A 19,269-nucleotide genomic window follows, 5' to 3' on the forward strand; every position below is an offset into this window, starting at 1 on the left:
GAACACTTATAAAACTGGACACGTCTCACAAACACCATGAAAATCTTTAATCACCATCAACGAATCCTTACACAGACTCCACCATTGATCACCAAGAGAACCATCCAGAAGAATCACAACTAGCTCCACCTAACCTGTGAGCTAACAATATCCCAGAAAGGAAGAATTAGCTCCAATATCATACTCCAGCACATGCCATGATTACCTTGTATCTGAAACAAACCATCAGATATTCCACTGTGATTAACAAGCTTAATCCATTAAGCGATTCTCAAATCCATCACCAATCTGACATAGTTTTTACCACCATCACACCCAACATACTCGCTTAGAATATATACCATGTGAATGCCCATATTACCATGGTACATGCTTTCGAGATCGGGCACATTCTCGATATTACGTGCAAGCCATCAAGAATATTTTAACATAGACTTAAGAATATAAATCTGTAACATCTCATGCATAACTTTGAAGCTTTGTTGGACTACTTGCTTCTACATGAGACCTCACAGCCCCATCCTTTCTTCAAACATTGTAACAGTGTATAGTTACTAACACTCTTAAAGAAGTATATATGTATTCCACCCCATTCATCCTTATTTTGTATCCCATACTACATCATAAAATCAGAACAAATAACATAAACTTCTACCAAGTTGAACCTCCGATTTGTATATCACATCACAAATCCATCGGTGTAAATACTGGTTGAAACTTACCTTCAAAATATATTTCTCCACCCTAACTATAAACCATCGTTCAATTCCAGGTTCAATCACACCATCCCGTCCTTGCTCTGATACCAATTATTGGGAAAATTGGCACCCCGAGCGTAGGGAAATCAGGATCACAAAGGGAAATTGGTGATTTTAACCAAACATGGGAGAAATAATAAGAGACACAGAAGATAAAAAAGCATGCACAACCACAACACAAGATATACGTGGTTCACATTTACAGGCTACATCCACGGTCAACACCACCAGAAAAACTTCCATTATAATCAAAGACCATTACATTCTCTTTCTGCAACCCAAGACAAGACCAAAGAGTTAACAAGACATACCCGAGAACACCATTGAAGAAACCAACTCTCTAACATTCGCCAAACCATCCTCGTGTCTTCTCTTCTACACTGTCTTTACAGTTGCTACTCACAAAGGAGAAACATCGAGACAGTAGAAACTTGGTTTAGGGAAAAGCCCCAAACCCTAAACATTAGAACACCAAAATCCTCTTTATACAAGTTTCTCTCTCACAACGATATTTCCCTTCACGATAGCACACGATCCCCCTAACAAAGAGACCAAAATCCTAAGCACAAGGATTTACCACTCTTCTATGTTGGATTGATACAAACCTATAATTCTAGTCATATATATAGAGAAAACAAACTTGGTCACCAAGTATTACTCTCCAACTAGGAAACTAAACTCTTTCCTAATATATTTCCTACTCCAATTAGGAAATCCACCTCAATGTGGAAACAAACCTAAAATAGGAAACCCACGGTTTTCCTAACACTCCCAAGTCACAAGCATCTGTATGTAGATCAAATGGCTTGCTAAAATCAGGCAGAATGAGCACTGGTGTAGTTTTCATAGCTTCTTAAGTAGCTCAAAATCCTTGAGAGCATCTGAATTCCAATGAAAGTTATTCTTCTTTAATAGCTCTGTAAGGGGATTAGTAATAATACCATAGTTGCGCACAAATTTCCTGTAGTACCCAGTTAACCCTAGAAATCCTCTCAACTCCTTCAAGGTCTTTGAAACTGGCCAGTTCTTCGTGCACTCTACTTTAGCTGGGTCTGCAGCAACACCTTCACCACTGATGATACCTGAGTTCTCAAGTGAGGTCTGACCAAAGGAACACTTTCTCATCTTAGCAAACAGATTATGCTCTTTGAGTAACTCCATGATGAGCTCCAAGTGTTTAGCATGAATTTCCATGTTAGGGCTGTAAATTAGGATATCATCAAAGAAAACCAATATAAATCTCCTCAAATGAGGTTTAAAAACATCATTCATTAATGCTTGGAAGCTTGCTGGAGCATTGGTTAGCCCAAATCGCATCACCAAAAACTCATAATTCCCTTCATGAGTCTTGAATGTTGTCTTGTGAGTGTCTGGTGTATACATACTGATTTGGTGGTAACCAGCTCTCAAGTCAATTTTGGTGAAGACCTTGGCCCCATGCAGCTCATCAAGTAACTCCTCTATCATTGGAATTGGATACTTATCCTTAATGGTGAGCTCATTCAGTTTTCTGTAGTCCATACAGAATCTCCAACTCCCATCCTTCTTCTTGACCAACAATATTGGAGATGAGAAAGGGCTGTGACTAGGCATGATAATTCCAGACTTAAGAATTTCTTATACAAGTTGTTCCACTACCTCTTTTTGCACATATGTAATTCTATAAGGCCTTTGGTTTGGAGGGGTATGTGATGATCATGAGCTTTTTTTGGGGGTAAGCTATTAGGTTCTTGAAAGACTGAACTGTATTTATTAAGAATGGGTTGTAAAGGTTCTGGGGTATTGTCCTGCACTTTGATAGTTGTAAGAGAGAAAAGTTTCCACATGACCCCATGCTTGTTCCTCTTGAAGTATTTATGGCATTCTTTTGCTGTCATCATAGATACTGTTGGAGTGCCAGTACTTCCCTTCAGCATAATCTCCTCATTCCCTCTGTTGAAATATATAGTCATTTCCTTGAAATCAAACTTGACAGGGTTGATTCCTCTCATCCAACCCACACCTAAAACCATATCACCCCCCCCCCCCCCCAGGCAACACTCTGACATCAATTCAATTTAAGCCCTTGCATGCTCCATGAAAAGTTTGGTGCATCTAGCATCACTAATGAGCTTGTTTCCATCTGCCACGGCTACATGAAAAGATGTTGTAGGCTCAATAAGAGCACCACAGTATCTACCTATTTTAGGATCTACAAAGGTGTGTGTACTCCCACTGTCCACTAGTATGGTTATAGTTTTTTTGTTCCTAGTCAGGCATTGTATCCTTATAGTGTTGTGAGACATGTTACCTGAAAGGGCATGCATAGAGATGTCAACTTCCTCCTCTAACTCTTGAATCACTGGAGAAATGACTGGTGATGCTTCTTCAGATGTACATTGATCTTCATCATCTCCCACTAGCATGAACAGCTGTTGCCTGGTGCACTTATTTCCATTGGTATACACTTCATTACAATTATAACACAAGCCCTTATCCCTCCTAAACCCCATCTCTGCATATGTGATCTTCCTAATGGGTGGTAATCTTGGACTAGTGAACCCCTTTGGTGAAGCACTATTTGTTCTTGGAGATGTCACAAAACTCATGTGGTTGCCGTGGCTTGGAATGAAAATAGGTGGAAGTTTATGGATGGACTTTGCCTTCTTAATAGTCTTCTCCAGTATAGCTTCTTGCATCCTGGCCAAATACATGGTTTGCTTCAGACTGGTTGGTGAAAACATTTGTAATGCCAGTCTTAACTCTTCTTTCAACCCACTCACATAGCTGGAGGTAAAATAGTCCCCAGTCAGATGTTTGTTTTTCACAAGGATGAGAGCCTTTAGTTCTTCAAACAATTCTTGATCCTCTAGTATAGTTCCTTCTTGACTCAACTTATTGAACTCCCATACTATGTCATCATGTCCTAGTTCTTGGAATCTAAAGTTAAAACAATAACAAATTCTTCCCATAATATGACATATCTTCCTTCTTGATAATCTTGGAACCATACGTCTTCTCTTCCATCTAAGTATAGTGAAGCTAACATGACTTTTCGTTCCTCATCTATGACATGTAATTGGAAGAAAAAAATTATGCTTGCGAATCCAGGATCTAGGGTTATCACCACCAAACCTAGGAAACTCAATTTTAGGCTTGTGTGGATTAGTAAACTGATTTAAGATTTGACGATTACCGTGATTATCGCTACCTTCTCCAGATTTGTTTTGTGAGTTAGACCCCTTAGGTGTGCCCAATATTCTATAGCCATTCTGAAGTTTGTTTATGATTCTGTCTTCCATGGATTTCATCCCAGTTAACGAGTTTGAAATGCTACGTTGGGTTTCATCAAACTTCTTCACTCTCTTCATGACTCTTCATCAGTGTGTTGAACTTCCTGTGAAGATCATCGAAGTCTTTCTGATTAATCATGGTCACAGGTCACATCGACTTCTCTTGATACCAATTGTAAGGACTTGCCTTACAAATTAGCACCAACAATGGTGAATCTCTAAGGATAGAGATTGGAGAGGGAGAACAGAATTATTGAGAGAGAAGAAATTTTTTAGATTTACTTTTTCATGTCTTCCTCCCAACCACAGAAGGGAATAAGAGGATAACACAAAACACACTTGTGCCACTCGCACGACTACAACTGACTTATCATCCACACATTCTAAAAAGAGAAAGCTACTGGGTGCTAATATCAATTGGACAACCCTTAACAATAGTAAAAACATGAAATTGAACTTGGGTCCTGACAGAAACAATCTTGCTTCATCTATTAGTTCACATGAGCTCTGTATGAGCAACACTAATCACCATGTTCATACATCTCCGTAGTTGTTATAAATTTTTTTAAGAATTTAGAACATCTAAATTCTATCAATAAGCACTGGTCCTCAAAATCTGACAAGGAGAGGGAAAACCTTGCTTGGAATGGAGTGTCTAGCATTGAGAATATGCATCCCCGCCAAAGAAGATTGTTCTAATTTGGGTTTAGGTTTTGCTTGACAAGTTTTCCTTCTTTGAGCAAGTACGGTAGAGAATCTCCATTTGATGGTCCACGTGGATTGTCAAAGTTACTTTCTCACAGTGGAGAAAAGGTCACCATAGACGGTGGAATCAATCAACCATGACTGGGGACGGTCATTGTCAAGGCCATGGCCGATCGCTTATTTTCATGGTTGATCGTCAAAGCCATGGCCGTTCACTTCTTCTATACCGCTAACAACTATATATATATTCCGATAACAGAAAAAATGGTTGTAATTTCATATCTATAAATTATACTCGCTTCAAACACGAAACTCACACTAAAATTTACTTCTTTCTTGAATTTTTTCTACTAAAATATCTTCTAATTTTTATTTTATTTTTATTTTATATTTCTCAATTAAAATGTCTCAAATTGCATCTCAAGTTTTTTCAGAAGCAAACTTGAAGTTGTTGTTGTTAAAATATGTGCTAGCTTTAAGAAATTGGAAATCGTGAGACGGAAAGAAGAGTGCAAGTCTTAGAATTTAACCCACAAAAAAATTTCTGCTAAAAGGCAAAGAAGAGCTCAAGTGTTGAAAGTGAATAATTGAAGTTACAAAACCAAGGAAAAACTTTTTAATAGCGCTTTGGATGGAACCGCAAGGCTAAAGATTGTCTGAGATTTCTATTAAAGTCTTTATTTAGGTTTTTTTTTTTTTTTTTTTTGATAATCAACCATTAGTATTTAATTCCATCAAGAAACGTTTTCATGATGGTTTTCAATAAAAATAAGTACATCATAATCATGAAACAAATACAATGAAAGATGCAAAACATAAATAAATCGCGAAGAGAAAAAAGCGATCTACAACAAAAGCACCCATATCTTGTATGTTGAGATTGAAGAAGGAATGGTACTCAAAATCACAGTTCGACCATTTCGATTGATTTTTTTCTTGAAAAATAGATACTCCGATTAGAGAGGAGTTATTAGTCCAAAAACTCATGTGTAGCGAGAAGCCCGGAAATCCTAAATATATTATCCCGCTGAAGAAGATCTTGATCTTGCCTCTGTCAAATCGCCGATGTACTTGTATCCGAAAAATCGAATCTCAAATGAATCTATAGAAAAAAACATTATAAAAGTGCAGATTAACGAAGACAAGAATTTCCCTAATAGCGAAGAAAGTTATTTAAGACGATGAAATAATTCATAGATAAGATCAACCCTATAAAATAAAAATTAAAACAAGTAATCTTTGTTCATATCTAACCCCTAAAAGGCTAGATCTGAGCAAAGGAAGAAGATGATAGACCATCCGTACAAGAAGATAGTTTTTTTTTTTTCAATGTAGTGTACAAGGTTTGTATCTTTAGAAAAATGAGGCACTTATATTGATTAATTCAAATAGTTTATAACTTAAAATTTACACTTATACTTTTAATTTTTCGGTATTCATTACATTTAGACTTACATATAATTAAGTAACTTGGTTACATTAAAATAAAGGAAATTGTATTTTGAGTATTTTTGAATATTAGCTACGACCATATTTTTAACATTACCAGCGACTATATGACAACTATATTTTGTCTTATAAAATTATACACATTGTTGATAAAAAAAATTTCCTAAATGTCAACTTCCGAATGCATTCTCAACCTGCAACATCAAAAGTGTTCTACAATCATAGGGAAAAAAAGTATCTAAAAAAACAAGCAGAAGAGCTTAGTCTGTCATGTTAAATGAATAATCATAGCCTGGTACGATGCACTTAGATGTATTCTAAGTGTCTATAAGTAGATTGTTTAGGCATCAAAATGCTCATTGAACCACAACGAAAAAAGATTAAGTATTAGAACCACATATGCTAGATGATGATGTGAAGGCTAAAGAAGATGAATAGGTATCAGCATTGTGCAAAATCATGAAATTTAAAGCTAAATGGAAGAATTTATAGTGCACCCATTGTGAAGAAGAAGATCACCTAAAAAGCATTGTCCACGGAGAATTATTAAACTCTCAAACCCAGCTGGCTACAACGCTTATATGTACATTTACACTTCTACAGAAGAATGACACATATGGAAAGCACTTCTAAAAAATATCCTATAAGTTTTATGGTGGAGTGGATTAATTAAGTGTATGAACTGATTAGCTGTCATTTTATGTTTTAATGTGGTGTTATGTTGTACTATGTTTAATCAATGAAAATATCTTTGTATTTTTACCATCATTATACTCATACGGAGCTACATTGTAACGAAGGGTGGCTCCCGCCTACCCTAAATGTTTTCTTATCTCTTGAAATCCTTTACGTTTACCACTATTTATTGGAAAAGAATTATTAATTACCCCCTAGATTTTATTTATTTAACTTACATTTTCTTAATTTTTAGCTTCGTCCTTGTGTGTACTATTATAATTAATTTGAAAGAAAACTACATTGTACTAAAGCATCCTATAAATATATAATGTACTTTGTTAACATAAGACTAATTTATCATTCAGATAAAACTAAATTATAACACTTGTTAATTAATGTCTTCATTTAGCGTCCGGATGGTGGAGCATTTAGGAAGCAGAATGAGTTATATCAATGAAGCTATTAGAGGATGTTGAAACAAGCTTCGTAAATGAAAGGGTTGTTGTTAAGTAGTTGTCATATTTCTAGTGTTCTTTGTACCACTTCATATTAGCAGTTTCGTCATTCAGTCTACTCTGATTAGTTTGCACTATACCTGAGTTGCAAATTGCTAACTGTTAGAAATAACCCGGCAACCTTTGAGCATCACGTATTTATTTATTTTTTGATAAAGGAAGGATATATTAAAAAGGAAAAGATATTTACAGTATATACACAGGGATCACCAGATCCCAACAACATATGAAAAAATCAGAAAAACCTATTACATAGAAACTATTGTTTCCCATTGAAACATAATCCGATTAACTAGGTAATATTTGAAGATATTCTCCGTTGAGCTCCACGGGTAAATATTTTGAATGATTAACATCTTGATATCTTCAAAAGATTTACTCCTGCCTCCATGAAATCTCGAATTTCTCTCCTTCCAAATCTCCCAAAAGATGGCAAAAGGAATTATCTACCAAATAGCTATTTTTCTCTTACTGACCTTGAATAGTTTCCAGCTCTCCAATAAAGCCTTAAAAGTCTCTGGCATAGTCCATTGAACCTGCAAAGAAGATATGAAGAAATCCCATATCGGTTTCGAATATTTGCAGTGTATAAACAGATGTTTTAGGTCTTCATCCTCCTCGTTACACAGAATACATGTAGTTGTTGGAATTTGGACTCTTCTTCTTCTTAGCATACATCGAGTAGGCAACGAATTATGCAGAGAAGCCCAAGTTATGAAAAGCATTTTAGGTTGAATGAACTTGTTCTCCAGCAGTCCTGAAAACCCCATATCCTCCGTATCTTGTATCATTTTCTCATATGCTGCTTTCGAAGTATATTCTCCCGTAACCCTATCTTCTACACCTTCTGTTAGAATGATGTTTTTCAAATCATATCGCAGTTCTAGGAAATCAATTCTTTCTTAAGGATCAAGAGCCCTTGAGTAATGCATGATCATATGTTCCCCTAGGATATCCGCCACCACCGCATCACGTATTCTTGAGTTTCCCGTTTCTGTTGTTAACATTGCAAAAATGTTGCCAAAAATCCAACTTCGATATGGCTTGATCACTATGGATATTTTTTCTTGTTTTGAGAAAATAGAAATTGTACAAATAGCTAAATCTTCTTCTTGAACATACTTAGAACTACGAACTCTATGAGGTATTTTTCGTGATTAGAGAGAGACTAACAAGCAATTTAACTGAAAGTAAAAGAGTTGTTGGGCGTAGAAGAGGTGATTTTGGAGTGGAAAATAATTGAATTTATAAATGATGGAAATGTAGTCGCTGGATGAACTCACCGTTATCGACTCTTGATTGGCCTACTGTGTAAACATGAAACAGACATCGTCCCAATCTGAACCAAGTCTCGACCTAGGCTCGGCCAAAAAAAAAAAAACCGAAGAAGAAAATAAAATAAATTGAACTTGAGTAGGAATAAGAAAATGCTCAGACTTAAACCTTTGCCACCCAGTTTGACCATTCTCCCACCCTATGTTGGGACCTTAGTCCCACATTGGTAGATGAGGCTTAATTGGGTAGTTTATAAGTCAATGGGATCCCTCATCTAGTCAACCTGTTTTCTAGTTGAGTTCTACCCATGGGCTTATGACGAGTTTGGTTTATCATTTTCTTTTCAATAATATTTTACTTTAGTTTTGGAACCATTTTTTTGGGACCATGGTTTTTTTGTGGGGACCGTGATTCTATTTTAGGCAAGACATTATAAGTAATCCTAAGTCAATCCTTATCTAAATGTTTTTCTTAATACCAAACTTACCCTCCTTAATTAAATGTGTTAGTTTAATGATTAATTAGTTATTAGTTAAATGATTAGTATGATTAGTAATGATTACTGATTAGTATGATTAGTAATGATTAGATACCATTAAGAAGTTCTACTACAAAAAACTGAAAATTTTCTTTGTGAGAAATTTTAAATTTTTTTGCGATTAAGTTTGGTTACCCAAATTTATGACTAAAAACGAACTTAATGATTAGTGACTAGTATGATTAGTATGATTAGTTACCAGTAAGAAGTTCGGTTACAAAAAATTGAAATATTTCATTGCGATCAAACCGAACTCTATATTTGGTATGACCATTAAATAGTTTGGTTATAAAAAAATTTAAAACATTTTACGATCAAACCGAACTTAAAGTTCGGTTTGGGAAATGTTTTTTGCAACTAACCGAACTATTAGGGTTCGGTTGGGAAATGTTTTTAGCTACTAACCGAACTAAGGTTCGGTTGGGAAATGTTTTTGCAACTAACCGAACTATTAGGATTCGGCTGAGAAATGTTTTTTGCTACTAACCGAACTATTAGGGTTCGGTTGGAAATGTTTTTTGCGACATAACCGAACTAAGGTTCGGTTGGGAATTTTTTTTTGCGAAATAGCCAAATTGTTCTTCATGTTCATCATTTCCATTAGGTTCGGTTAGTTCGACAAAGTCTTTCACATAATTCCTAGTCGAACTTCTCTCTGTAACTTCCATTTTCAACTCATTTTGATGGTTAATACTCATTTTTCAATCAAAAGAGGAACGTCAAGCAAAGAGAGAAGAAGAAGAAAATAATTTTTTTTTTCAAAACTAAAAAATTTCTATTCCCCCTATTTTTGTTTTTGATTTTGGTTAATAGATTTATTTAGATTAGATATATATGATTAGACTTATATAGTTATTAGGTTAGTTTTAATTTAAATTAAAGTAAAGGGTAAATGTGTACTTACCTAACTTTAGGACATCCCCTATAAGTATAGGGAGGTTGGCCTAATAAGACCATGGTCCCCAAAAAACCATGGTCCCTGGAAAATGATTTTAGTTTTAGACAAACCTTGTTGAAAAAGCTCCTCCAAAACCGCCTAGACCCAACCCAATAATCAAGGTACTACAACGCGATTCTGCCCATCGCATTTCAAAACTTTTGTTTTTGTACTAGCAAGATTTTTGATTTTTTAGGCGTCCAAGGTGGGTAGAGCCAAAAACATTGCACACTTTTTTTTGCGAGTTTATATCACGTCAACTCGAAATATGTAAAGCACTTTTTTCTAGTTTACACAATCCCAAGCGAGTTTCAATCCCCATGACCTCATCTTCTTCATGCCACTAAACATGCAGTACAAATTAAATTAACCTTCTTTTCTTAATTATAAAAACACCAAAATTAATCTCAATGCATCTTTGATTTCACTGTTAATAATGGCCGATTACCATGGAGCAGGAAGCTCCACATCAGAAATAACCATGGACATTGGGTTGATCAGTAATGAAAATGACAATGGCATTGCTAGGAAGCTGTCCTTCGGCTATACAGTCTCACCTCACTCTCAACAAGCTACATCATTGATCCAAAGAAGGGCGAAATTCGATCTACCCGTAAACTCTGAACATAAAGCCAAAGTCGTGAAACTATTCTCCTTTGCAAATCCACATATGAGAACCTTTCATCTCTCTTGGATTTCCTTCTTCACTTGTTTCGTATCAACATTTGCTGCTGCTCCTCTTGTTCCGATTATACGCGACAATCTAAACCTAACCAAAACGGATATAAGTAATGCAAGTATTGCTTCCGTCTCCGGTGGTATCTTTTCCAGACTTATCATGGGAGCTGTTTGTGACTTGTTAGGACCAAGATATGGTTGTGCATTTTTTATGATGCTTTCTGCACCGGCTGTGTTTTGCATGGCTTTGGTTTCTTCTCCTGGTGGATATGTTGCTGTTCGATTCGTGATTGGGTTTTCGCTGGCGACATTTGTTTCTAGTCAATACTGGATGAGTACTATGTTCAATGTTAATGTCGTCGGCTTAGTAAATGGTACGTCAGCCGGATGGGGAAACATGGGAGGTGGTGCAACGCAACTCTTAATGCCTTTGCTATACGAGTTAATCAAAAAGTTCGGTTCAACTTCCTTCACGGCTTGGCGTATTGCATTCTTCATCCCTGGCTGGATGCATATCATTGCAGGGCTTCTAGTTTTGATACTTGGCCAAGATCTGCCTGATGCAAACTTGAGTTGCTTACAGAAAAAGGGTGATGTCGGCAAGGACAACCTCTCCAAGGTCAGTTTAAATCTTTGCTTAATTTATGATTAAATCATTTTCTGTTGGTTATCTTAATCAGTTTTTATTTGATTCACTAGGTTTTGTGGTATGCTGTTTCAAACTATAGGACATGGATCTTTGTCCTTCTTTACGGATTTTCCCTGGGTGTAGAATTAACCACCGATAATGTTATAGCTGAATACTTCTACGACAGATTCGATCTTAAGCTCCATGTAGCCGGTATGATAGGCGCATTAGGCATGGCAAACATTGTATCTCGCCCATTTGGTGGTTACCTGTCGGACTTGGGTGCACGTAGATATGGAATGAGGGCTCGATTATGGAACCTATGGATCGTCCAGACAATGGGGGGTTTATTCTGCATTTGGCTAGGCCTTTCCAATTCACTTCCGGTTGCAATCTTCACAATGATCATGTTTTCCTTGTGTGCACAAACTGCATGTGGAGCTACATTTGGTATAATCCCGTTCATTTCTCGACGATCTTTAGGTGTAATTTCTGGTCTGATTGGCGCAGGAGGTAACTTTGGTTCGGTGTTAACTCAGTACTTGTTCTTCACGAGATCAGACTTCACAACTAGCAAAGGCATAACACTCATGGGCATCATGACAGTAGCTTGCACACTTCCGGTGGCATTGGTACATTTTCCTCAATGGGGCAGTATGCTTTTGCCTCCATCAAAAGATTCTACCATATTCAATGAAGAATATTACTATGGATCTGAATGGACCGAAGACGAGAAAACGAAGGGATTGCATTCGAATAGTATCAAGTTTGCTGAGAACAGTCGAATTGAACGAGGTAGCCACCACATCGACGGTGGTACCAAGAATTTTCTTCGGGTTGGGCACTTGGAGAAAAATTTTGTAACTCATGTTTAACAATGTTTTGAGACTAGTTTCAGTTTGTTAATATTTGTGGGAACAGATTTCTTCGACTTTGTTAAAAATGAATATTCTTCTTCCATACACTTTGGTAATAAGAATATATAAGATTCTTAAAATGCCTAGTATCTGCACTAGATTCAGTAAGATTCACATAAACTTTAGAGATCCCAAGTATCTTAATCAGGAACCCTCAAATTTGGTTTTTGATTCCATTATTTTATATGGGAAGCTGGAATCAGGACTAGAGAAGATGCAACTTCAGTTGGGAAAACGTGAAATTGTTTCGAGTTTTCAATTTAATTTGCTTACAGCTTTCAGAGTGTTCCCAGAAGTTTTCAGATCTTGAATCCTGCATTCATTGTAGCACGTACAATGTCTTAACTAATTTCATTAGAACCCGAATGTAATGTGTCACATAAGCTATGATTGTTCATTAATTTGGCAGTATACATTTACAGATGAAAATCGGCTTGCCACAGATATCAACAAATACACAGATGTGAAAATAATCCCCGAATTTGCAATTGCACCCATATACCACGGACCACGGAATTTGCAATTGCTTGGTAAACCCAAAGCCCACTCTGCACAAATTTGCTGAAACCTAGGGAAGAGTTTATCATCCAAAACTTTTGCAGATATTTGCAGCTTTTGAATATTTGTCAGCTGTAAGTTTTCACAGAAATTTCTGAAATTAGTATGCAAGAGTTTTGGTAGGGCAGCTTATTACTACCTGCAAATCCATCAATCTACTGATAATTGCTGAAATTAGATCGTCCTTAACAGCAGAACCGCTAGAATTATGAGATAATGTGTAATTCACCAAATGACTGAGAAGAATCCTCAAGGGGTTTGGCCATGCATAGAGAAAACTGAGGTAGTATTACACTTGAGAGAAGAAACTATTCTGCTCTGACGGTGTGAAATCATCTTCCAGCAAATGAAGGTATAATCTGCAACGCGAAGTAAAGTAACATCAGGAAAAGATGTCAGAAAACCTGTCTGGCCAAGCATCTCTTGAGAAAGCATAGAGCTTCATATAGATTGTTCAGTGAAATTTTCAAATTAGTCTGTTTTGCAAATTCAGAATAGAAGTTTCCTGAACAGAGATGCCCTAAGGTTTCACCCAAAATAGCTCTCATGCAGTCTTTTCTTTTTTGTTTTTTCCTTTTGAAGTTTCCCTGCACAGGAAAGATACAGGAGTTGCTCAGCTATGACATAGGACAAGTTGAGGAAACCAACATCCTTCTCATAGAGGTCCACTACACCAAAAATTGGCAGAAAAAAAGTGCATGTGCTATCATATTCAATAACAAGGGTTTATGCTTGTTATATTACCTACAAAAGAAGCTGCAAAGAATGTCTTGCACGCACCTGCAATCTTTCTGTGAGCTGAGTAGTAAACATAGTAAACGCGGGAGCATGGTAAGCATGATTTGACCAAGGTGACTCTCCCACCATTTGAGAGCCCCTACCCTTGTGCTTCCAATTCTCGAGCTTTCTATAAAATCTTTCAAGTAGCATCAAAGGATGTTATGTCCTGCACCTGCAGTATTTCAGGGACCTGAGTTGTACGCATTGTTTAGTGGGCAAATAATACAAAATTAAAAATCTTTTACCTCAGCTATTGAAGAGTCAAGATTTTCGCTCACATCAATAAACACAACATTACATCTCAACTTCCAAACAGACCAGCAAACAACGTTGCTCACCTCTGGCCAATCCAAAAAGGAGATACATTCTGGGAGGCTTCATGAAGCATTATACAAAGATTTTCTTCAGAGAACAATCAGTCCTTCGGAAATCGTATAGAGATAAACCAATATGTCTCTGGCCACTGGAATTGCTAAGTTCTAACTTATAAAGACCACACTCCCATCAATCACCACACCAGAATAAAGATACCCCGTCAATAAAAAATCACACCAAACCCATAAAGAGTCGACCAATCATCTGCCATCAAGACCCAAAATCACCGCCACCAACCCTAATACCTTCCACCACCAGCAAACAACCACCACCAAGGTATTTATACCTGAAACACAAACCTTAAAAAAGCATTGCCATAACAAAGAGAAAAAGGAGAGAGAGATCATAAACTGTGAAAGGAGAAGAGAAGAAAGAGGAGAGGTTCAAAGGAAAAGAGAGAGGAGACAATTTCCTCAAAGTTCTTCTATACCAGACTTCAAATGCATTTTGAAGATTGGGACAGTCCTTATAACCGCTCTTCACGAAATAACCTAACCAGACCAACAAAATACTCTCTTGATCTTCAAGCGGAAGTGATAATATTGTCCTCACAATACCTTCTTCCACCACTTTTGGATCAAATGATCTACAAAATCCTACTAACTTATAGTAGTCCTCGATCAATGGCTGCAGCCATGTCTGTAATAATAGCTGTTGGGTGTCCTTCGTCGTAAGTATTTTCCCGCTTCCTATGTTTACAAACAATCGTGCTGTTATGCAGCTGACGAGATAGCGATTACTTGTATAGAACTTTGAGTGAAGAGTTGCCAGCTCTTGTTGGGTAGCCCACATCAATGCAAACTCGTCAGCTGCTTGCCTATCTGCCAGAATGACAAGTAACCATAAAAGGTTGTCGGCTTCTCTAGTATTTGTTTCATTACATCATTTTCAATATATCCTGATTCGGCAGCTTGCTTGAAAAGATTCAGCAATGAGTTTAAACAGCTTTGACACGAGGTGTATATATTTCTGTTGCATATTTCATCGGCGCATCATTTAGAAGATTCTTGTTTTCTCTTAAAAGTTTCAAGACTAAGGATTGCCCCTCACTGCGACCTTCTTCTTCACTGTTCTCAAGAACAACCTCAATGATATGGGTAATTGTGTCAATAGGGGGACGCAATACATCCGAAGCTACATTGACCTTTTCCTCCTCCTTTTCTCCAATCCACGGGACAACCTCCAAATACTCTAAACATGAATGTATGCATGTCTGGAAAACGAGTAACTCAGCAACCTGCAAATCATTATAACAAATGTATGGGGAAGTCAAGAAAACTTTGCATTCATTTGGTGCTGAATAGACACTGTATAACAAAAAAAAAAAACTTGCTCAATGCTCAATTAGATCCATCAATTGATGAAATTAGAGGATACTGGGAACATTGGATGGTCACTCTAACACAATTCTCTAGCAAAGGCCTAGAGTCTTCAGACAAACACACTGTATTTGATAATGGGATGACACAAAATGTGACACATAGGTCAAAGGTATGATCTGCTAATAAGAGTTTTCTCCTTGTAATTGGTTTTAAAACGAGAGATTCTACTGCCCATTGGAAAACACAATGTTTGTCTTTCGTTGCAGAGGTACATTTTTTATTTTATATCTGATACGAAGTTGCAGAGATACATGGAATGCTGGATGGACAGCTAACATGAGTAACCCCAGTTTCATCATCCTTATTACCACTCTAAGTCAGCATTAGTGGTTACGGTAGCAAACTGCAAACCTCAACTTGAACAAACTACATTGAAGACAACCAGAGGTGACAAACTTATCTGGCTAAATTAAATTGATCAAATCAAGCAGAAAAATGAAAAGATAAATAGAACAATGAGACTTAAATGATGACTCATGCATCTAAAAGGGGCCATTTTAAACCCCCAAAACAACCTGCAAATATCTGCTCAATTCAGAATTTTACAAATATTTGTCAATCACTAGCAAGTACACAATTTTCAAATGCATAAAGAAAGCAAAGGGCAGTGAAACAAAGAATCATCACTCACATTCAACAATCGCAGCTTTAATCCTAGTGCTCCAGCCAAAGGATCCGGATTAACCAAAAACGGGCGAATTATTAAAGATGAAATAACAAGCACAATATCCACTACCGTTGCTTGTAAAGAATTAAACTTAGTAAAATTTCTGCATCTTACACAAAAAATAAATAAAGTAAGAATTGCAATCAAACCAACAGTGGGTATTGATTTATAGAATCCTGTGAATAGGACTAGTGGATGAAATGCTAGTTTGAAGAGTGGGTATTTGGAAAATAAATATGTTCCGTAATTTAATCGGTTTAAGAATGGGATGAAGTATACAAATACTAAAATTAATATCTCTGTAGCTGGAAATTTTGGAGTATTTTTTTGAATTTCTGGACTAATATTTTGACATGATGCCACACAAATTGACTTCAATGATGTAGTTTTTCTTGGAGATAATGTGAAAGAATTAGGCTTTTGTAGGGTTTTCGGTGAAAGAAATTGGAGAGTGATTAGGTAATTAGGGAACGAGCGAGAGGCTATGCAAGAGGCAAGTCTGCTAAGTGCCATGCACCACTTTTTTTTTTTTTTTTGGTAAAATATCGTTTGGTCCTTTTTAGGTGGTTTCATGTCTGCTTAGTCCTTTGGGAAAACGCCTTTACTGTTTGGTCCATAATTATTTAAAAATATAAAACAGACAAAAATATCCTTCTGTGTTAATTTTTACTTATTTTCTTGTAGCAGCTTATTCGTCAAAAATGAACTCTTGTTAATTTCTACTTATTTTTTCAGAAATCACCTACATAAACCAGAGTTCATTCCGGAAATGAACTCCATATAAAAACCTAAAAAAACACAGTTCATTCCGGAAATGAACTCCGTATAAAAACCTAAAAAAAACAGAGTTCATTCCAGAAATGAACTCCATATAAAAACCTAAAAAAACAGAGTTCATTCCAGAAATGAACTCCGTATAAAAACCTAAAAAAACAGAATTCATTCCATAAATGAACTCCGTATAAAAACCTAAAATAACAGAGTTCATTCAAGAAATGAACTCCATATAAAAACCTAAAAAAACTGAGTTCATTCCAGAAATGAACTCCATATAAAAACCTAAAAAAACAGAGTTCATTCCAGAAATGAACTCCATATAAAAACGTCATCATCATCTTCATCTTCTTTGACGTCTTCAACAGCAGCAGCAACAACAACATCAATCATCAACAACAAGATGAAGATGAGTTCGTCTTCATCTTCATGATCATCTCCAATCGCAGCAAACATCAAGAAAACAAAAACCTAATTAAATCTTCAATAACAACAGATCAATCTTTGAATTCGTCTTCATTTTCATCACCATCTCCAATCGCAACAACATCAAGAAAACAAAAACTTAATTAAATCTTTAACAGCAGCAGATCTATCTTTGACAACAACAACAGTAGCAGAAGATGAGTTCGTCTTCATCTTCATCATCTTCATTATCATCACCAACATCAAGCTTCGTCGTTCATCATCTTCTTCATGTGATTCATCGTCTTCATCATCATCTCTAAACGCAGCAACATCAACATCAAAACGTCGTCTTCATCATTTAATGAACAACAACAATTTATATCTTCTTCATCTTCTTTACAGTAGCAGAGAAAATTTGTTGTAGAGAAAAGAAAAAATTGAGGAGAGAGAAAGTAGATCTGAAAATATAGAGGTGAGAGAAAGAGAATCTGAAAATAATATCTTCTCTCTTGATAATTGACTATATATATCCTAGGGTGACGTCATGGATGATGTAATGGTCCCAAAAGGGTATTTCTGCCACTACAAGATGACAATTACATCATCCATGACATCACCCTAGGACCAAACTATAATTTCTAGACCAAACTATAATTTATATTTTAAGAAAGGACCAAACAGACGGTTGACTGGGTCAACTGGACTAGACTCATCCTAATATATTATTCCTAGGACCATATGGTATTTCCTACTCTTTTTTTTCTCTTTCTTTTTCTTTTTAGGAAAGCTATGCACCCATCAAGGGGTGTGGCTAAATGACAAATTTAGCATGGAGGCATAGTCTCTATATCGAGCGGCTGGGTCTTGATCGCTCTGTAGAAACTTTATCGCATGACCATATCTTTGTCGCCAGCGATAGAGTCTTAGTTGCTTGGTGATATCTACGTTCGATCGGTATTTTATCATCAAAAGTCGAGAATCATTTCTCTACAAATATTCAACCTCGCATATAATTCAATGCACACCTTCTATACTAGTTGATACCTGAAAATTGACAAACTACTAATAGGAGGCATCCTATTCGAAGGCCCAAGTTTATGAACTTATTGGGGACTTGGGGACTAATCCCAAATCCCCAAGCCTAAGCTAATAAGGGAGAGGGATGAAATAGATAATCCAAGGAAACTAATAAGATTTTCTTTTTTTTTTGCTAGGAAAGTAAAAATTGTATTGAAAGAGATAAAAGTTACAAGCTATTTGGGAGGAAAGTTGGAATAGATCCTAACCATTAATCCTGAATTTTAGCTCTCCCATAATACTTGGCTGCAGTATCAGCTATATTGTCCAACTCTCTACTCGAAAATTCCCCTTTAGCAAAGGAAAAAGACTTTAGATAGTTTTTACAATCATTTAAGATTGTACTGCTAAACCAGGTAATTTGATTATTATTAGAATTCAAATGGGAAAAAACTACTTTTGCATCACTAATGAAGCATACTTCATCTTTTCCTTTCTCTTTCTCCCATAAAATTGCCTCCAGTAAAGCTAGACTGTCTGCTTCCTTGGTGCTTCTTGCCACTCCAGGGATTATTTTGCAATCTTCAACACCTCTCGCAATAATAAGGTTTGGCAAGGGAAATGGTAGTTTAGTAAATAAATTAGTTAAAAAGACACATGTCACAAACAGGGAATAAAAGAAAATATATAAAAAGGAATGTGATAGTACTACGGAAAGGATGTCCTCTCTCTTACTTATTTAGGAAAGGTGTAGTACTTGTTGAGACTCGAACATATTAGCCTTTTATAATTTTACCTCTAACACAGTTGGCGACCACAGTTGGAGGCTTGTTTCTCTTCCAGCAAGATGCACCTTGGAAACACTAGTCAAAGTGTGGAGAAAAACATGACAATTAACATAGGTGGAGCGATAATTAAAGATGCGCGGAATGACAACGAAAAACAGTTATCTGTACAG

At 36.4% G+C, this 19,269-nt stretch overlaps 1 protein-coding gene and 1 pseudogene across 1 annotated transcript; one reads left to right on the forward strand and one right to left on the reverse strand.

Moving 5' to 3' along the window:
- Window positions 1-10,563: 10,563 nt before the first annotated feature.
- LOC113315643 (high-affinity nitrate transporter 2.1-like) lies at window positions 10,564-17,642 on the forward strand (the record flags this gene model as incomplete). Its single annotated transcript, XM_026563906.1, has 3 exons — window positions 10,564-11,424; window positions 11,505-12,229; window positions 17,615-17,642. Coding segments are annotated over exons 1-3 (1,614 nt in total), but the record flags the coding sequence as incomplete, so codon positions are not given.
- Window positions 12,690-16,625, reverse strand: LOC113317683 (annotated as a pseudogene).
- Window positions 17,643-19,269: the final 1,627 nt, after the last annotated feature.

Source organism: Papaver somniferum, chromosome 10 (assembly GCF_003573695.1).
Source record: "Papaver somniferum cultivar HN1 chromosome 10, ASM357369v1, whole genome shotgun sequence".
NCBI lineage: Eukaryota > Viridiplantae > Streptophyta > Magnoliopsida > Ranunculales > Papaveraceae > Papaver > Papaver somniferum.